At 50.7% G+C, this 20,963-nt stretch overlaps 1 protein-coding gene across 4 annotated transcripts in view; it reads right to left on the bottom strand.

Annotated features, from left to right (window-relative positions):
• The window catches only part of CC2D2A (coiled-coil and C2 domain containing 2A), a 94,024-nt gene that overhangs the window by 14,900 nt on the left and 58,161 nt on the right, over positions 1-20,963 (bottom strand). For 3 of the 4 annotated variants that reach the window (XM_045833951.1, XM_045833953.1, XM_045833955.1), the window contains 10 exons: positions 19,198-19,290; positions 18,197-18,288; positions 17,177-17,191; positions 14,657-14,824; positions 11,725-11,833; positions 11,504-11,613; positions 9,066-9,162; positions 8,279-8,377; positions 6,156-6,332; positions 1,156-1,359 (listed from right to left, as the gene is read on the bottom strand). In XM_045833951.1, the coding sequence (XP_045689907.1) occupies positions 1,156-1,359; positions 6,156-6,332; positions 8,279-8,377; positions 9,066-9,162; positions 11,504-11,613; positions 11,725-11,833; positions 14,657-14,824; positions 17,177-17,191; positions 18,197-18,288; positions 19,198-19,290 (1,164 nt within the window). The remainder of the gene's footprint in view (positions 1-1,155; positions 1,360-6,155; positions 6,333-8,278; positions 8,378-9,065; positions 9,163-11,503; positions 11,614-11,724; positions 11,834-14,656; positions 14,825-17,176; positions 17,192-18,196; positions 18,289-19,197; positions 19,291-20,963) is intronic. The other variant, XM_045833952.1, reaches the window with a different exon arrangement.

Here is a 20,963-nt window from a genome sequence, read left to right as displayed (position 1 = left end):
TCTGCCTCCTTCCAGAGTCACGGGTGAGGCCGGCAGGACCTCCCGCAGGGCCGGGTATGTCCTGGCTCACCCTCAGGTATCACTCTGCAAGGGAGGGTCCTAACGGCAGGGGGACCTCCAGTCCGGCCTTTACCCCTGCTCCAGCCCCGGGTGTTCTCTCCTGCCTCCGCAGCCTGGCAGCCCCGGGAAACCCAGCGCCAGGAGTTCAGGAATTCGGTGCCCTCAGGGCAAACACTGTTTCAAGCCCTCACTTGCCTGGAATCTTGCTCTCTTGCTGTTTACTGTCTCTTCCTATTTCAGCCATGATTTTTAAAATGTTTTAAATATTTTATTCATCACTCTTAAAGGTTCTGTACTGGGAGAAGTTTTCTGCACATCTTTCTACTATGTTAGAGACAACAGAAGTCCCTTTATGGTTTTCAATAAAAATTGATTAATAAATAATGCAAATGAAATGTGGAACACAAGGGTTTTTTAACATACTTCTATCTGCAAATAGATATATCACTTTCCCGTTCCTAAAGCACTGTGTTACTAACTTACTAGCAGCAGCCACTCCCTCATCTCTCCACTCTGCAAAGGCAGTGAGGGGTTCCAGTATCCACTGAAGAACAGCCTGCTTCTCGGGGGGCTTCCGTTCACACCAGGTCGCGATGAGCGTGAGAGCGGCCCTCTGCGTGCACCGGAAGGTGCGCCCGTGTGCGCCACGGCCCGTTCACTGTGGGCGTGCTTTGCGGTGACGGCATGCCTCCGCAGTGCTGCGACACTGGAAATCACTGCCGCTTAAATGGAATTCAGTGATGCTCACAGCACTAAGGATAATACTGAATAGTTATCTTGGACTACTAGGAAGTGCGTGAGCTCCCAAGTCAGAGGCCTAGGTTCAAATCCTAGTGAAGTTATGGAGAATAATAACGACATGTTTATGTAAGACACTGTGAAAGTGTACAGCATCTTCCACACATTAATTTTCTGGCACCCAATATACTGTCAGGGATACAGTAAGTACTCAATCATGGTGGAAAGAATGAACCAAGGATTTCAAGGTAGTTACTTTTTTAAGGATATACTATGAACTGTGGTAATTCAGATGGCAACAGATTGCAATTTTGACCCACGTTCCGCACCAGCGCTGGTTGGCTGAGACATACTTACTGCCGTGGCCTGCGGGTTGTTGGGATGAGCCTCGAGAAGCTCCGGGGGAGGGTTTAAAGGCTTCAGATAGCGAGTGATGAAAACGGTCTTCCCGCTGAGGTCGAGCACCGTGGCCGGGCACTGGCGGTTTGGGAATTTTAAGGCACATTCAGCTCGAAACTTCTCTGTGGCTTGAAGTAATTTCTCATCTTCCTGGGAATCGAACTTCAAAAAGAAAGACTGCATGGAGCTTACGTATGATTCTAGGAGACACGATAACCCTGCTCAGATCTCCTAGTCCACGTGACCTGTTGATAAGTACGTGCCCCAGGAAGTGGGGTTAATGACCCCTTCCAACACGGGCATGCTCTGGAGTCCCTGAAGCTTTAATTACACTTACAATCTTAAAATTAGATAGATTCATTAGATACTTAAAATATATTGAAACAGGATTGAAAGGGAATAGTCAACAGACAAGCAGCCATATAGGATTAATAAAATAACATAAAACTTAAACTATGATGTACTAATGTTGATCGATGAGAACCAAGCAATAGTTTCATGGTATTTTGATGTTGGTTTTAGAGGGAAGAAGAACTCAGGAGTCTAAAATCTCACATGTAAAGCTTAAGCAACTTAAATGGACAGCAAGTTTACAGATGTACATGGGTGTATGAAAACGTTTCAAATCCATAATCAATGCAATAAATAATAGTAATGGCTCGCACGGAAGAAGGAAGCGGAGCTAGAAACATCAAATGTGTAATAGTCATTTTAAGAGGGTCTCTGATCCAAGATGAGCTACGAGTTCCTAGACTTTTAAACATAACTCAGAGCAGATGAGACAGAACACATTTCAATTGCCGTTTCCCCTCCAGCCACTGCTAAAAATGGCATGAAAAGAAGCAGCTCTTTAAAATGCTTTCACAAGACTTTTGTTGCTTAGTATAAAAATACATGCATTGTCACGTACACTTCAAGGGATTTCAGAACAAACAACATTTTACTAGGAAAATTAAATTTTAAGTAGAATTTAGATTCTAGGCAGTGTTTGAAAGATTTTTGTTTCGTTTTCATGGCTTTCTTCTTTGAGAGGGAAAATGCACCCAGCTTCCCCCTCCATTCTCTGCCACCGCCCTCATCTCTCTCATTTTTTAGCATTTAAGGTCACTGACATACGATATGTTTATTTACTCTCTCTTCTCCATTGAGGAAGTTTCCTGAAGTCAGGGGTTTTGTTTTGATCTTGGTTTTATCTCTAGTACCAAGAATACTACCTAGCACACAGTAAGCGTTTAACAACTATCGTTGAGTGAATGAAAAAATATCACATTACTTTTTATGACTTCAACTAGAATTGAAAATATTCTAATTGTTCTTGATTTCTCTTATATTGGAGCTGGACCATGGCTTCTGTTTCTAACTTGATTTCTGTACCTGAGAAACTGGGGCAGCGGATGAGGGGGTGAGGCGGGGAAGAGGCATCTCCAAAAGCCAATGTATTGTTCTCTTGGGGTGTCACCCTGACATCGGAATCAACATCCTCACAACCACCTACAACTCAGCGTAGTGCCAAGACGTGGTAGCTACCCACCGGGTGTAATAAAGAATAAATAAATAAATGAAAAAGGGGAGCTTCTAAGGTTTGGTGTGGGTGTGTCACAGACTCCTACAGTAGAACTGTCAAGCCAGAAATAATAATTTTAGAAAGATGGGGAATTATGAAACAAGGGTGGTGTGAAAAAAAAGCACCCAGGGGAATTTCATCCCTGTTTCCTTTAAACTCATTCATTCATCCAATTATTTGAAAAATGTTTCTGAGAGTCTACAAGGTTCCAGGTACTCTGGATGAATGAGTACGACACAGTCCCCTTGAGGAACTTCCAGTCCGGAGGAGAACATTAGTAAGCGGCCAGGTGCTTCCAGTGCTTGGCCGGGACTTCCGTGGGGATCAGCGCCCTGTGCGGTGAAGACAGGCAGCTCTAGGCCGCCTCCAGGAAGCACAATGAAAATCTCGAAAAAAGCGTGTCAGCCTTTTCCTGCCACTTGGACCTGGATGTTCTCTGTACTGTATTTTGACTCTGTAACTACTGCTTCTTGAGAGCAGGGCCCATGCTGGACCCGTTCTTTGCCCTTCCCTGCACCGGGCGTGCAGTAAGCACCAGTGGTCGGTAATACCTCCTTTAGGCCACGGGGTGCCGTTTCATGGCGTGAAACAGTCAAGCGCGCTACGCGGGTAGCCTAAGGAGTGCCAGGCAAAAGCTCCGTGCTAAATGAATTCGGGCCGTTCATCACGAAACAAATGAAGACAAACCCGACAAGTTCACCATTCGATTCAACGTGAAGTTGGGAGGATTCTTAACTGGCTTGACTCTTTAACCTCCAGGTTAATGTAAATACTTAACAGGAAGCTGAATGGGTTTACCCTCCCCTTGAATACTTACATTGCGACAGCTCAGCTGGTCAGAAATAATTGTCACAGACACGCTGTCCCTGTAAGAAGCTGCCCATGAGCGTTACGGACTTGAAAACACAGGAGGTAGCTCCCAGCATGCGGGTGACATTCAGGCCTACGGCTTCCCAGAGCCCTAGCTACGTGAGAATCCTTCTGACATCATGAAGTGGGCCGAAAGACAACGCTGCACGTGCCTCGTGGAACCACAGACGTCTGTAGTCCACTGCCAAGGGGACGCACGCACACGCATCAGGACCCAGCACGTTCCAAAAGGAGGCAGAGGACAAACGCAGCTACTTAAGCCCTCGTAACTGCTGATGGACAAATGGTCAACATGTGAAGGGTGCGGGCACCTGTGCCTTTTTAAGCATCTCACTCATCTCTCAGAGGGAAGAAAGAAAAAAGAGAAACGAGGAAACACTTTATCAACAGAAATAATCCATTTTCAAAACCTTTTGTTTTAAACCAAGGCAGTGTAAAGTAGGGGTATAAGAATGAGCTCAGGCTCTGCGACGGATTTTTTAGACAATTCCTTGAGTAAGCAAACACCTTTTAAAAAAAAATCACGTGGAATGGTGCCACAGGGGATGACGGCAGGCGGGAGGGAGACTCATTTGCTAATCCTGGAGGTTGCTGTAAATGGCAGAACAACTCCACGTGTGGTGTGGGTAGGGACCCACATTCTCTGCAGGGGAGCTGCTCTTCCCTGAGCGGTCTGCAGGGGAGCCCCGGGAAACGTTTCCGCCTCTGCGTGCTAGGCCGGCAGGGTGCTGGTGGTCAAAGTGCCTCCCTCATCAAAACGCATCCCGCCCTGGGCTCCGCGGGGTGTCTGAGGCCTTGTTGATCTGAGAGAAACGCTTCCCGCAGCCGCAACCAGGCGGTGCAATGCCGCCAGGGGCCGCAGCGGGGAGCCTGGCTACCCGCTTCAAGGAAGGGAGGCTGCAAGGCCTGGGAACTATGTTTCAGTGCCCTGGAGGCCTCCGGAACTTGCTGTGATAGGAGGTCAGTGCCCCTGAACAGGGCAGGGCACAGAGAGTCTGGTTTCCTCCGTGCAGCCGCAGCTGCAGCCGCAGCCGCAGCCGCAGCCAAACAGCTTTCCCGGGGCCTGGAGGCTCACCTGCAGGTGGCGCACTAGCTGACGACTTTCTCCTGCTAAGAATACACAGAAATTGTGAAATCCTCTTTTGTCGGGGAGCATTCTTCCGTGTAAACATGCCTGTTGGCTTTCTCCCAAGTGTACACAGGAAGAAAAACATTCTGAATATGTTTCCTTTTCTGAAATATTTCAGAATGCATATATTCTAGCATGCTTTCTAAGAGACCATATTCGTCATAACGTTAGTGACAAAAACCAGCATATAAGATTAACTTGAATTTCAGTAGGTTTGTTTTTCCAGTAATGCTTTATGTCCTCTGGACCCACGTTGTAACACTGAACCAAACTGTAACACGAAAAGGGAGGAACGTGCACATTAAAAACGTATCTCCATCCGAGTCTAGTTCCAGTGGGTGAAGAGTCAGCACGTCATCTACGCAGTGCAGCTCAGTGAGTGGTCAACAACTTGGGCCCACACGCGACTAGAAACACCGAGGAATTTTTATTTGCTTTTCTAGGCTCTTGCACGCCCAGGGCCGGAGAAGCACCTGGGCCGCAGGAGAGGCCCAGTGAGTGTCTGTCGAGTATGTAAGATGTAGAGTGAGACAGGTATTTGCTAGCGGTGCCATGTCCTGCCTGGGCGAGCCAGCATAGGTGGGGCTTCGCTTCCTCATCTCTGGGTTGGGGACCCTCTCACAAGACAGCTGGGAGTACCGAAGGAGAGAACATGTGTCTCTCTGGCATGGGAGTGCTCAGGGCAGAGTACGACCTCATATAGGTTGATCACTGCATTAGTTCGTCACAGTAAGGGGTCCTGGCCAGCATTCTCTCCCCCACCCAGTGAGGGTGGCGGCCTAGTGCTGCACCAGCGTGTTACGTTAACTGAGTGCCCCCTGACTATGAAGGGGGAACACAGTTGCTAACAAACAGGAGTTCCGAAAACTCTTTTTTCTAGAGCCATTCAAAAGTAGAATACTTGTGCACATATTTGTTTCTGTCCGAAGGCACTGAGACGAACTGAGGTGACCCCTGAAGGTCACCTGGCCTTGGAATCCTCTTGCATCGATTCAGTGCACCGTACCGCCAGGGGTGTGCGGTCCGCCCTGCAAACGTACGTCGGCGTGCTGGCCAACGAATGTCCAGAGTAAGAGTGACCTGCTTCTCTAGTCGGCCATATTTCTCGTCTCCCCCCAGAGAAAATTCTCCTGAAAGGGGAGCGTATTTATATTCGCCTTGCTTTGCCTAAAAGTTGGGGTTGCTGATTGACGTGGTCACCGGCGCCGTGGACAGGCAAACCCACACCACTGCTCTCTCCCTGCAGTCCGTCCGGACCGGACGAGTGCCCAGTGGCCCCCGGAGCAAGGAGACCTCTGCTCGTGCCGTGAGCTCCGGGTCACAACGGCGTGGCCTGGCAGCGTTTGTCACGTTGTGGTAGCAACAGACAGGACTGCAGAGTGCAGACAGACCTACCTTTTCTCGAACCGGCTCCCCGGGAACCAGCTGAGGCTCGATGGTGATGAACAGGGTGATGTAGGAGCCCTCGCTGAGGCTCCGGACGGGGTCAAAACCCCGCTCAAGAGCCACGCTTCGCTCCTTACTGTAGCCCAGGAGAACCGGGGGGATGTCTATTTTAAATGTGCCATCAATCTGTGGAGGGAAGACGACTTGGTCAACATCCCCGTCATTTTCCAACAGAAGTTCGAAGGCAGCTCCTCATTGCTGATGAATTCAGTAGACTGCCCAGCCTGGCATTCGAGGCCTGGCCCCTCTTCCTAGCCCGGACTCCTGAAGCACTCAAGAAAGGGCTGTCTTTTCGGCCGCCCTCTTTCCTTGGGCCGGCAGAGTGTGGGCTAGTTATGCCAACACCAGATAGCCTGGGTTCACTTCCCGAAGGAAACTCCGAAAGTGTCTCAGTGTACGCATTTGTAAAAAGGAGACAGAAATAGTGCCTACTCTGCAGGGCAGTCGTGTGTGCTGAGTGCATTAATAGATGTAAAAACACGAAGAGCAATGCCTGGAGTGTGGTTAACTGCTCTGCACAGTTAAGGTGTGGGCTAGCAGCCACCCCCCTTTTCTGGAGTGTCCCATGGCCTCCCATCCCCACCTTTCAGAATTTTAATGATTTCTCGGGGCTCTGGTCAGTGGTTACCGCCTTCGTGAATTATTCTGTCATCGGCACCAGCCTCACATGCAGTCCGTTTCTTTCATCTGTCGCCCCGACCCGGTCTGTCGGACACTGCAGTTGTGTGCACATTCCCCCATTTGCTCCCAGAGGATCGCTCAGCGGACAGAGCCCGTATCCCACTGCCTTTGGTAGCGCCCTCCTCTAGCGCACAGCTGGGCTTTGTGGACCCAGCGGGGACTCAGTGAATGCGGGCTGGATGGGTTACAAGTGACCTAATGTATGCAGAGGCTCGGAAAGGCAGCGACCTTAGCTCTTGCATGATCCTAGCAACGCGGTGTTTATCAAAGACTGTCCGGTGCTACACAGCTACTCAGGGCTGCAACCTGGAATTGGAAGTTACAGAATTCAGATTTTTGCTTCACTTTTTAGTGGCATTTGTGTATCAGGAGAAATAGGGAAAGAGCTCGAATTGTAAGTGAATATGCCTTCTAGGGCGGAAGGGGCATTTCCTGGGTATAGTCAAGGTGATGCGTTTATCACGAAGGCATCAGGAGTCATTTCTCCTGAGTGCTCTCCCACAGGTGAGATTCGGCAATGGCCAACAACATGGGCCATTGCAGTTGCAAAATGATGTGCTTAAAATTGTTATTTAAAATGTATTCAAAGAGGGAAATGTGAGTTCTTTTGGCAAGCACATCCTATAGCGACACCTGCAGACTGTCCCTTTTGTCTAGGGAGGATGGCGGTACCCAACGGGCTTTGAGATTCCAACCAGTCCATCCTCTCAGAGTTGCCTTTGGCCTTGGCCTTGCTGGGGACGCTGTGACCCAGGCAGCGCTGCTCTGCGCGCTCAGGTGTGTGCCGCGTGTGCAGTTACACCGATCCTCCCCAGCTGCGTGAGGGCAGCCCCGCCCCTGTGGCTCAGGGCCTCCCGTGGCCAGGGACTGAATCCTGGGGTGTGGAAGCCGTTTCCGAATCTTCAACCGTCCCGGCTTGGAGGCAATACGTCATTCAGGAGTTGTTAGGCTAATGGACCCCTTTAGAAAAATTGCTCAATTCTGAAAAAGGTTGTCTTAGGTGAGCGGGTCTCTACTGACCACTGGCCACCTTTGAAATAGCAAGGACCGCAGGAACATTCACGAAATGCACTGGACTAAATGGGCCGTCCACTGTCCCATTTTGTTCAAGTCACTCTGGGGCACCTGTGCATTCCACTTTGTCACTTTGACAAGTTTCCACTTCGTTCCACCTTCTCCTTCACTTCTGTTTAAACGTTTAAGAAATCCTCAGATTGGACCAGTCACACATTGGCAACTAACTCTGGGGAAGATGGATGTTTACTAGGTGGTGCGACTACGACAGAAAACCGGCGGCCCGGCGCCGGCGGCAGATGCCCCCACGGAGAGCTTCGCCGGGCCAACGGATGGAGCGTGCCCTGTTCCCGTGGAGCTCCCAGCCAGGTGCTTACCCTTGCCTGGACATAGATGGTGCTGAATGGAATCTTCACACATCCCAACCAGTGTCTCTCGATCCGGGTGTGGGTTCCGCTCCCTCTGTCCCGGTCATCCTAAAGGAGAGGGGGTAGTAATGGCTGTTACAGCGCTCCAGACACTCACTGAACGGATTCTGCGGCAGAAAGCGGCAGGGATGGGGGCTTAGGTTCGAGAGGCCGAAGTCACTTTCTGGCTCAGATGCTTCATGGTTTTGGGGCCCCGGGAAAGCCTGAACCTCAGTTTCCTCATCAATACATTGGATATTTAACAATCTGCCTCATAGCATTATTTTAGAAGTAAATAAGAAAAGGTGTATGAAAGCACCAGGTACAGCCCTGGCTGGTGTAGCTCAGTGGATGGAGCGCAGGCCTGTGAACCAAAGCGTCACTGGTTTGATTCCCAGTCAGGGCACATGCCTGGGTTGTGGGCCGTATTCCCAGTAGGGGGTGTGCTAGAGACAACCACACATTGATGTTTCTCTCCCTCTCTTTCTCCCTTCCTTCCCCATCTCTCTAAAATGAATAAATAAAATCTTAAAAAAAAAGAAAACACCAGGTACAATTCCTGGAACACAGCGACACTCAGCTGAAAATAAAAACACTACTTTGCTTTTTCCATCCTCCCCCCTCCCCTTCCCCACTGATACATGTCGGGTCTCAGACGTCTAAAACACAAGAGGGGCGGGGAGTGGGTTCAGGTCTTCTAGCGCGGAGAGAGGCTGCGAAAATGAGGGCGGACTCCCTCCTCAAGCCGCGAACTCACCTCCGAGATGTCGTATAGGACTTCGTCGAAAATGTTAATGAACACGTCGTCTTTCACCGACTGCAAACTCGTCATGCTGTAGTCCCCGTTCGGGGCCCTGCGAGTGGGCACGCGCGACCCAGGCACCGGGAGGGCGGGAAACGAGACATAATGAGCATTCAAATGTACCAAGTTTGAACAAAACACTCCAGCGGGAACACAGACGCAGGTTAAGGCAGTGCTTCAGTTCAGGGATCTATCTTACACCGGGATGGGCATTTTTTTTTTGAGGGGGGACCCCAAAAAACCAGAGTTACCTTCTGGAGGGCGGGCCCCTTGTCAGACAGGCTGCCCCCTAGGTGAGTGTTCTAGGAACCCATCTGTATCAGTGCACCAGCTGGCGTTGTTGTGAGAGGCTGCAGCCGGCTTCAGTGAATTTTTTTTGAAACTCTTTCAACGCGCCTGCCCACTTCATGGTGGGTGAGTTACGAGCATACTTGCCCCCACTGCGCCATGGTGCTGAGTGTTCAGCGGTTTTTGACCAAAAACGCCATGACCCCTGTGCTCCAACCTTCCTATTCACCCGATCCCGCCCGACTGACCCTTTTATTTCCCTGGATGAGAAAAGTCCACAAAGGGAAATGTTCTGCCTATGAGGAAGAGGTGAAACAAAAAATGGCAGAAGCACCAAAAGACATCAAAATTGACAAGTTCAAACACTGTTTTGAGCAGTGGGAAAAAAGTCTCGACAGGTGTATTGCATCAGGTGGACAGACTTTGGGAGGTGACTCAAGTTTAAACATGTAAGAATAAATACATAATTTTTTATAAATAAATTCCAGTTTTGGGGGGTCCCCCTCATAACAGTGTCTACACCCAAGTGGAAAGGGCACTAAACCTCTGTCCTCTGGCTTGTCCTCATGAGTCTCACGTCCACTTCCCACCGTCAGTCCCATGGGGAGCTTTGCAAGGAGGCAGCTGGCCAGGGCTGAGCTGGCCGGGCGGACGGGCTGCACACAGGCTCTCCAGCGGCCCCTGGTGTTGGTGTGTGGACCCTGCAAGCAGCTGGGCTCCAGCACGTGCCCCTCCAGCAGGCCCTTCTCCGGCCATAAACCCACTGCTTCGCAGCTGGTGGAATGCCCCTGGTCCCACCCACTTTCCCCACAGATAAGTGAGCACCGCAGGGAAGAGGTTCATCCCCTGGAACAGGAGCTGCTCGCAGTCCAGCGGGGCCCGGGCGAAGCAGGCTGCTCCATGGGAGAGCGAGGGACCGGGCTGCTGCAGGCGTTTGTCGAGCACCTGCCTTTACGTTTGCTTTCTCATTCTCCTGGCCTGCACCATGTGTAATAGTGGTATCTGCCCCTTTCTCCCGACTCAGCTAGTTCTGATGGTTACCGTCTCTAGTTTACTATTAACGCTTAAAAAGTCACCTTCTGTGTTTGGGTTTTAGTGTGGTTTTGTTTTTGCATTTTTACAAAGGTAGAGCATTGGACTAGATAATTTCTAAGGTTGCTTCAAGGTCTGAGAAAATGAGGCTTAAATATCTAACGTCATATCAAAGTGTTTTATATATCTATGTGTGTTTTATTTGTTTGTATTTTATTGAATTTGCTGAGGTGGCATTGGTTAATAAAACCATACAGGTTTCAAGTGTACAGCTCCGTAACACATCATCTGAGGCTGCATCCCGCGCTCCCCACTCAAAGTCAAGTCTCTTTCTGCCCCATTTATTGCCCCTGTTGCCCACTTCCTCCTCCCCCACCCCACCCCCTTTCTCTCTTGTACTGTTATCTGTATGCTTTTTTCTACACTTATTCCCTTCATCCTTTTCACCCAGCTCCCCAGCCCCTCTCCCCTCTGCCAGCTGTCAGTCTGTTCCCTGTATCCGTGAGTCTGTTTCTGTTTTGGTTTGTGAGTTTATTGTGTCCATAAGCTCCCACATATAATTGAAATCACAAATGACTGGCTGGTTTCCCTTAGCATAATACTCCCCAGGTCTAGCCATGCTGTCACAGAGAGTAAGATTTCCTTCTTTTCTAAACGCTTCTGTATCTTCGGTAAGGGGAAAGCATCATTTACGAGAACAAGGGAGTTTCAAATTTACTTAACGCTTCCAGAGTTGGGGGAGACCAGGAAGAAAGGGAAAGCAGTGCAGGGGCCATGGGTGAAGGGACTGGGGAGCTTGGGCTGTAAGCAGCCAGAGCCTGCAGAGGAGCACAGAGTCCCAACAGTGCACCCAGCTTCAGAAGGTGGACGTTTTCCCACCGTATTCTCGATCAGACTCAGCGCGGTACACGAGGCAGAACGTGGGACCTGGCGTCGGGGCTCCTGGTCCCCATCTGAGCTCACTAGCTGCACGAACCTTCACCCTAGCTGGTTCCCGGGAGCCCCGGGGGCCCCTGTTGCCTCCCCACTGCTTCAACATACCCTGCAGCGCATTAACCGGGAACTACGCTCACCGAAACGGAAGTTCAAGTTCTTCATTCCAGCTGGGGTTTGGCCCTTCAGCCGTCGTGGTGTGGCAGATTGTTCGTTGAAAAGAAACTTCTACAAAAGGCCGTACTAAAACCTTAAGATATGAAGCAGAAAACAGACCAGGAAGTTTCTAGGCAATTCTTGAAAGCCCGGCGGGTGGGGGGTGCCGAGTCTGCGCGGAGACCCACCCGGGCAGGCGCCTCACCTGGCCCAGCGGGTAGTCGGCACTGGGGGCCGGGCTGCTGTGCGCCGCTGGGGAAGCAGCCCGCTTCTCGCTGAAAGTCCTGGAAGACCTTGCTGGCTGCTGGAATTTGCTGGGAGGGAAAATGTTTGAAAACATAAATGACAGGGAAGTCTAATTATATACTGAGAAGAGGGTTTTTTCAAAGGTGTATGGCTCTGGTGGCTAAGGTGACAGACATTCTGTCGAAGCTTGTTGACACTTCAGTAGGCTTCAGTTGCTCTGGTCACCCCCAGATGGCTAGGGACAGAGGAAAGAGTCCTTCTCTCTCCCCTCTGGCAGGGGAGGGGGAGGCATAAATGAGCCGCAGTCCCTCTCAGGTGGCAGAATCCTGAACTTCCTGGCCAACCTTCTTTGTCGCTGTTTAATTCCTCTCCTACTGTATTTTCTCTGAACCTGCATTCTCCAGGAACCTTAAGCTGCAAATCCCAGCTAAACATCTCTCTCGGGCCTCCCAGGCCTTGCTGGGAAAGGGCTGGGGGGTGGGGTCAGATTCTGAGCTTGAGCCAGGATCCAGGGGACTTGTCCTCTTTCTCTCTCTCTTTTAAATTCTATTTTAATCATTTTGTTCAAGTACAGTTTTCTGTCCTTTACTCCCATTCCAGCCCACCCACCCATCCCTCCCCACCTCCCTCCCATTTCCAGCCCCCCTAGTTTTTGTCCATGTGTCCTTTATATTTGTTTCTGAAACCCTTCCCCTTTCCCCTGAACTTCCCTCCCCTCTCCTCTCTGGTCACTGCCTGTCCTCTGTTTCAGTGTCTTTGACTATATTTTGCTTGTTTCCTTGTTTTGTTGTTTAGGTTCCTGTTAAAGGTGCTGGAAGCAACCTAGTTGCCCATCAGTAAATGAATGTATCAAAAAACTATGGTACATTTACACCATGGAATTCTATGCAGCAGAAAGAAGGCACTCCTACCCTTTGCAACAGCTTGGATGGAGCTGGAAAGCATTATGCTAAGCAAAATAAGCCAGATGGTGAAAGACAAATGCCATATGATCCTCTTTCCCTTTTAAAGAGCTGCGCTTCTTGGAGGGAGGAATGAAGGTCATGTCCAGAGAGCCTCTCCCAGGCACCTTCCCCTCCTCCTAACAACTCACCTGGGTATTTTGTCTGAACTTTATGGTTCACCAAATATGCTGCACTCATTACCAAGCTGTAAGTTGTCTACTTTTATCACACTGTCTTACCTTTTCACAGGTAAGCGTTTCAGATAAGTGATGAGACAACAACAATGGAGTATTTTAACGTAACAGCTACCAGAGAAGACCCCTTTCTCTCTGGAGCAGCAGCAATTACACGGTCACACAAATATTCGGTAGGTGCCTTCTGCACTTCAGGCCCCGCGCTGAACACTGAACACTGGGGCTGCAGAGACAAGCAGGACGCTCTTCAGCTCAGACTGGAGCAGATGGCAGCCATGTAAACAATCGTCACAAGATCCTGGGATGCTTGCTAGACTACAGCGATGAGCAAGGGCCACAGGAGTGCAGAGAGGGAGTGGGAAAATTCCGTTTGGTTGGACGCAAGGGCAGAGGGCTGAGACTCGGGCCGGCGTAGTTCGGGGGCTGGCAGATGGGCCGCCTCGGTGAGTCTACACTAACGTGTGTGCCATGCGACCCACTGTGCTTCCTGGTGGTTAGTTCGATTGAACTGTTTAACACTTAAAAAAAACCAAGAGAGACCAAAAGTAAGACAAACACCTATATATTAAAACAAACAAACAAACAAACAAACAAACAGCCTTTCCCTCTACAATCCATGAAGGTGAGAGGCCTGGGCTACGGCCCCAGGAAGCAACGCTATGGCACAGACTCCAGAGCTTAAACCGACATGTACAAGCGATAAAACGGGGAACAGCTGGTGTTGATCAGGTGCTCTGTACTGGGTGAGAGAGTTAGTTTAAAAAAAAAGGAAAAATAATGGGGTGGGAGGAAGGGAAAGAAAATGTATGAAAAGAACTTGGGGAGGAGAGAAGATGCCAGGGCTAGAATGGCACTCATCCAGGGCTGGTGACCTTGGGCAAGCCACTTATAGTCCCTTTACTTCTGTCTTCCCTTTTGTGACATGGAGTTGGCAGCAGCAGTGAGGAGCTGATGAAATAATATGGATGAAAGTGCCCAGCGCAGTGCCTAGACTATGGTGAGCGTACAACGAGTGACAGCTTCCCTCATGATACCGGCAAGGACACCAGCCAAAAGTTGTTTTCGTTCTGGGTTCTTCCATCTCTGTTCTCCAAGGGGATAAGTAACTCAGTGCCCTCATCCATGGCTGAGGGTCCCCAGTGCCCCCCAGTGTAGATAAATGTCGTAAGCATAACACTTCTCGGAGCAGGTAAGAGAGAAATCTCGGCTTTACGTCTGTAGCGCGTGTGTCTAAAACCCCGGGGCAGGCACCTTCTCAGCTCACACCTGCGTCTCTGAGAACTGTTTCCCACCTATCCGGGCTGGTGACCCTGTTGCTCTGGCTGTGGGTGGGAAGGATGTGGATTAACACCTGACCCCTGTTAGGACCCTCAGGTCCTCCCTCGAGAAGCCGAAGCTTGGTGGGTGGTACCCTGGCTGGATGAATCACTTCCATCACATGCAAGAAGGGAGCAAATCCACAGAGGGAAGCACTCGAGAGAGTGGACGCGGCCTCAGAAGAACCACCTTAATCTTTACAGTCTGCCATGTAGCTCAGCTGTGCCCCTTGGCCTGAGTTCCACGAGACAGTCCCCGTGACCCCTTTGGTAGCCTAAGCTGACTGAGTTGGTTCTAGTACTCATAACCAATGGGATTTTGACTTGGGCAAGGACGCCCCGCCCCCCCAGAGCAACACCGCTGAAACCCGAGTGCACCAGCGATAGACTGCCTGGGCCGGGATCCCGCACAGCCCCTCTGTCGGGAGGGCTCTCACCCTGCCGCCGGCTTCCGCACCGGAATGTCGTAAGCTCGGATGATGTTCACCAGCAGCTTGATGTCTCCGTCCGACAGGTTCTGGGCGGTCACCTTCTTCCGGCCTTTCCTCCTTGGCCTCAGGGGTCGCTTCTGTTCCGCCAGCTTGAAGAGGCTTAGGCCAAGAATGCTAATGATTACAGAACAGGATTAGGACTCTGAAGGAAAGGAAGATCTGGAAAGTCACAGACAACTTCCCAAGCTCTGCCCCAAGGTCCCTCACAGGCCCCTGAAAAACTCTGTCTTTATTTTAAAGAGGGTAGAAATCGTCAAGAAATTTTCCTAAGATGGGAGCCATCCTACTGCATCGATTATTACAATTTATTTTAGCTGCTACTGATCAGAGAAAGAAAAGGGTGCTCTCGCCCCTCCCAGCATTTCCCGCCGTGCTTTCTGCCACGCTTGCCTCGCAGCCCCTCCGACGGGCCCTGTCTCTCCTCCTCTCCGCCTTGGTCCGTCCCTGCACGTGGAGTGCCTCCCTCCACCTTCTCATCTGCCCATTTGGTTGCAGTGTTTCCTGCCTTCAGGGCAGGGTCCCCCCTTCCCGAGGCCCAGGCACGTCAGCTAGCAGGGATGTCCTGTCCTGAGCCCCTGGAGCACTCTCTCCCCTGCTCCGTTCTCCTGCAGTTGATGTTTACTGCCTTTCCAGGTGTTTCCCGGGATACCTCGCTCTCTGGGGTTAGACAACACTGGGTGTGCATCCTGGCGCTGCTCTCTGACCTTGAGCAAATGATTTCACCCTTTTAAGCCTCTGTTTTGTCATCTGTAAAATGGGGCCCGTAGCTCCCTCTTGGGCTGTTGAGAGGACTAAGTGAGGAGGTGCATCCGAGCACCTGGCGCTGGTGTAGCGCTTAGTAGATGCGGAATGGTGAGTGTTGGGACGATGGCAGTGATGATGATGTTAGTGAGTGTGCTGGAGGAAGAGGAAGAGGTGGAATCAGGAGGAAGGGCGGGGGAGGAGGAGCAGGAGGATCTCCTGTCTTCCTACCTCTCACCCCGGTCGTGTCAGACACACACTTCCTGGAAGGTGAAAGCAACACAGTCAGTGACTCATGGGAGAACGGGCCTTGGAGTAAATAATTAAATTCTGGCCCAGAGACTAAGCAGAAACACAGATGTGACTTTGCACCTGGAGGCTGACATGACCGACTATGCCAAACAGCACAGAACCAAGCCAGCGGTGTAGAGCTGGTCGCAGGCTGCGGTGCAGCCTGCTCTGCCGCTCCGCTTCCCGGTGAGCTCGGCCGGAGCCCTCTGTCCAAGAGGCACCTGCCAGCAGGGAGACGCATCTCCCCAGGGGCTCCCGGGAGCTGCTGTTCCCTTTCCTTCTCGGGGACTTCGGTCCCACAGAGCACGGAATAGTGAGCCCTCACCAGCACCTTCGTGCATCAAGCAGAGTGCTGGGTGCCTCACACGTAACCATTTCTAATCCTCGCAGGTATAAGGTTTACCCCCATTTTTCCAGATGAAGAAACTGCAGGCCGTGAGCGGTGATATGATTTGCTGAAGGTTCCTAAATAGGGGAGGGGGAGCTGGGGTCCAGTCTCAGGTCACTCTGACTTCACAGCCCGTCTGCTCCTTTTCCAGTGTTTACATATACTCACTTCTCAACCCACTCAAAACAGGAGTAAGTCCACTGCACGTTAACATGATGTAAAACCATGAAGGCTAATTCTCCTCTCGCACACAAAATGTGAGGAGAGTGACATTATGGTACATTTTTGCAAATCTCCGTTTGTGTGTGCAATTATCTACATTATCTACAGTTTTATTATTTTATTACTTTAATTTTCATGGAGATATAATTGACTGTAACATTCAATATAACATTCAGTTTAAGGTGCACAGCATGCTGGTCTGAGGTCTTTATAGATTATGATTCTCGCCATGACATTAGCTGACGCTTCTATCAGGTCAAATGATTATCATTTCTTTCATGTGGTCACAGTATCTAAGGTCTGGGCTTTCAGTGCCTTTGAGTGCTGTTGGCCGCAGTCACTATGCTCGCATTGGATCTCCGGGACTTATCTACCTGCTGGTCACAACTCTGTACCGTTAAGGCACACCTCCCCTGCTCTCCGGCCCCCCGGCCTCTCCTAGCCACCATTCTGCTCTCTGCTCTCATGAGTCTGGCTCTTTAGATTCCACATGGAAGTGACAGCCTGTGGCGTTTATCTTCCTCTGTCTTATTTCACTTAGCGTGATGGCCCCTAGCGCCAACCTGTTGTCCCAAATTACAGCCCCCCTTCTTCAGCACCTGGCCAGCACACTTGCCAGCCCAAGCTTGGGACCTGGGAGAGGCACCTTTGCCAGGGGGTCCTTATGGGGTACACCCCCCTGAAAATACTGCCTCCCCGCCCATGGGCGGGGCTCTCCCCAAAGACTTCACGTGGGAACATCTTGGTAGCTGGGACCATTAAATACAGCAACATATTAGTTTAAAACCAAGAACAAATGGAAATTAAAAGAAGAAAGAACATACCCCGAGCCTTCAGAACTTAATGCAGAAAGTAAAGCAGAGAAAAAGAAAAAGAAAGAAAAGAAATGGGAAAACAGCATGAAAAATCACCATCGAGTCTACGCATAATTTCCATGACGGAATCAAGCGTTCACTGACCAGACTCGGGGCCTGGACTAGAGAGAAGGGGGTCGTGTGAATTTACGGGCACGGCCTCTCTCTCCTGTAGGTGGATGGAGACAGAGTCAAGGTCAGGGGCTGCTGAAGACAGCGCAATGCTTTGTCTCCTTCCCGACTCGACGGTGGAGAGGAAATACATGCCTAAGGAATGACCTTTTTAGGGGAGGCCATGAGGTTCGGTCACAGAAAGGGTCCCGAGATTAATGGACTGCACAAGACCACCAATGAGGAAAGTTCTCCTCCGTCTTTCCTGAATCCCGCCCCCCACCCCGAGTTGAAACAATTTGAAGATTTTTCTAAGTGATAGGAGAAAACAATCAAGCAGATCGGGTCAATTCCCAACTTCCAGGTAAATAACCGTTTCTCCCCAGCTGCCCTCAGGCTGCACCAAACACAGCAGCTCTGCCCTCCCAGCGGCGGTTCTGGGACCAGGCCGCCCCTGCCACCCACACCTGGGGGCCCGTGGTTCCCAGCCACCCGCACTGCCCCGCGAGGGGGGAGGAGGCGAAGGGCCAGCACCGGGAGATGACAGAAGCAGGAGGAGCATGTGCAGGAGGGAAGGAAAGGCTGTGGGACTCTGACGGCAACGAGAAAGGGCAAAGGCTGGCGAAGCTGGCGCGGCGGTAGGTGGGGGTGAGGCAGGTGGCTGGCTGGCGTGAGATGGCGAGGACCCCGGGTAACTAGTTCTGACAGAGACCCCTCTCCTAATGCAACCATCAGGCACGCACCGAGTGTCACCGGTTTCCAGCAGTGTTCGTGGACCAAGTGCACCCCGTACAGTGACAGACATCTTGCAGTCACACGCAGGTTTTACTATAATGCAATGACAGTCATTTTTAGATGAAACAAAAGGTTTGTTTTTACCTGATATTGGGAACTTCTTCTTCGACGATCAAATCCGTGAGAAGAAAATGGCGTTTTGCGATTAGGAAACGATTTAACACGGATTCTCTAACCTGGGGAAAGAAAGCAAGGCTAGGGCAAACGTTCCTGTTTGGTGGCCTTCACCGTTCATTCCCTGAACTTCTCCACATCCTCACCCCAGCGCCACGTCCGCACAGCCCCCACCAGCCACCTCCCCTTCTCTCCGCAGCACTGACCTCGGCCCACTGCCAACCACCGGGCTCTGCTCACTAGTGCACGCTCCTAAGGGGGAGGGGTTTCTGTTCCGTTCACTGCTCCACTCTCAGGACCCGGGAAAGCTCCTGACCCACAGACAGTAAACGCTTGCGGAACGAATGGATGAACAGAAAATAGGACCAGCCTCGAGGCACACAGGACGCAGAAGTGCTTCTTAAGTTCTTCCTCTACTCAGATTGGTTTATCTCCTAATTCTCCTTTAAATAGACAACCTCTTCAATGTCATAAATTGTTCTTTTTTTATATGTGCGCCAGAAGGCAAAACCACTGGATGGGGACCCTGTACCACAGTCACTGTAGCATTTCTTATAAATTAAATTTATTAAAGAAAGGAAGGGAAGAAGGGAAGGAGAGAGAGAGAGGGGACCAAAAGGCATTTCAACCTTCTAGTGAATAGGGCAGTTAGTATGTCACTTATAAAACTTCTGTTTCATTACGAAGGATGATGCAGACATTCAATAACTGAGTCCCTTGTCACCCTATCCCACTTAAGAGAACCCCTGACAGTAAGCTGAGATACGTCCTAATGCTGTCGTGTGTTCAAAAGATGAAGAGAACCAGTAATCAATTTCATATCTGCAATCTTGAGGAAAGAAGCCTTCCGGGGCTAAGGATCACACAGCTCCTTAAAAGAAGAGAAACCTCCAACCTCCTACCTTCCACCTCCCACCTCAGGAGGCGGGCCGTTTTCCCCCGTCGGGGCTGTGGAACACGATTTCCCTTACCTGCTGGAGGTACTTGGCTACTACGGCCCTGTGGCCATCGACGGGGTCCTTTGTCTCAATCACATTTCTGTCTCGTAGCCGCTTCTCATAGTCCTAAAAATTAAAGCGGAATAATTTTATGATTTTAAAGTATTAGTACTCTCTCATGCCCTTCTCGAGATTAGGGAATTTATCACTTGTGGTTTACATTCATAAATTATGCTTCTTCCCCCTTCCTGTGAACTTTTGGTTCAGAGTTGGCCTTTGATGCGGTATCCAGGATTCGGGGAGTCAGTTGGCAGGTGCCTTATAAGTAGACGAGAAACCTGTAATTATACTTTGCAACGTTCATGAGGGAAGAGATAGAGGCTACGCCGATAACACTCGCTGTGGTTCCAGATGCCGAGCTCACCCGGCAACTTAGTCAAAGCCTCTGCTTAACCCTTGCCTTTTCCTATCTTAAGCAAAGCAATGACAAAGCAGAGAATGGCATCTGGGTGCAGCGGACTCAGTCACCAACTTGGAGGGAGGTCGTGGGCGCTTTGGATTAGTCTGCGCAGGCCGCTGCATTCTCCTCTCTTTTTCCATCGATAAAGTTCCCTGTGGCCCCCCGGGGAGCTACCCTCTTCTCCTTCAGTGCTTTCCTGGTCACACTGGATGCTCACGGTGACCCGAGATTTTTAAACTTGGGACAGAAGGTGACACCTCTGTGCCCTGGCCGGGTAGCTCAGTTGGTTGAGGGTCGCTGTGACACGCCAGACTTGACTGGTTGATCCTCAGTCAGAGACCGCACAGGAAGCAGCCAGTGAACGGATGACTACGTGGGACAACACCCTGAAGTCCCTCTCCCCCGTCTCTGTAAGGTAAATTAAAAAAAAAAAGGACGCAGCTCTCCCTTCTGGCTGAAACTACTGGATGTGAACTTGGATAGTGGTGGGGACCATGTGGCCAAGTAGAGAAGCCTGTTGATAGTGGGGGAGTGAAGCCACCACGGCAGGCAAGGGGAGCCCGGACAGGGTGGGACAGGGCCTGGGGGCATTCGGGCCCTGCCGCCAGGTGTCACTGAGGCACAGATGAACTCCTGACACTCACACGTCTTCAGCTACTTAACCCCATTTTGGGGTTCCATCACTCAGTAAACCCCCCTTGGTGCCTGCGCCAGTTCAAACTGGGATTTCGTCACCATCACAGGTCCGAACCACGCAAACGAGAACCAAGCAACCAAAAGCATTCTCCCAGAATGGCTTCCGCAGGAGAAGTCATACTGGTGCCAGTGTCTAATGGCTCCTCACTGACCTCATCAGACACAGACTCACCTGTCTGGGTTCGCTGGCCTGCCCCACCTACCCGGGCCTACGACCTGAAGGCCCTCAGAGGTCCCGCCCCCACGGCCCTCAGATGGCTCCTGGCCCACCTGACTCTGCACCCCGCTGCCCTTGCCCGGACGCCAGCCTGTCCCCCACTTCCTCTCTCCCGCTCCCACCCCGAGGCGCTCCCACCCCGAGGCCGCTCAAATCCTGCCCCTCAGTTTCCCACGGTGCTCACCACTGACTGTGAGCTTCTCTTATTGGATTAAAACGGCATTGAACTCTTGACTAAGGCAGCCTGATTTGCCATATTAACCCCTAAGATATTTCTCAACCCTACAATCCTAATTTTTCTTAGTTTATGTCTTTTACCATATTGAGATAAAAGGTTATTTAAACATTGAATGCAAGAAAAGTAATGAAAAGGTTATGTAAAGTAATGCAAAAGAGAAACTAGTATTGCCACTGAGACTGTTATCA

The sequence above is a fragment of the Phyllostomus hastatus genome, unplaced genomic scaffold (assembly GCF_019186645.2).
Source record: "Phyllostomus hastatus isolate PE091 unplaced genomic scaffold, TTU_PhHast_1.1 phas_contig_196, whole genome shotgun sequence".
NCBI classification, from domain to species: domain Eukaryota; kingdom Metazoa; phylum Chordata; class Mammalia; order Chiroptera; family Phyllostomidae; genus Phyllostomus; species Phyllostomus hastatus.
Note: the sequence above shows the minus strand (reverse complement) of the source record. Positions and strands in the feature narration are given on the sequence as shown.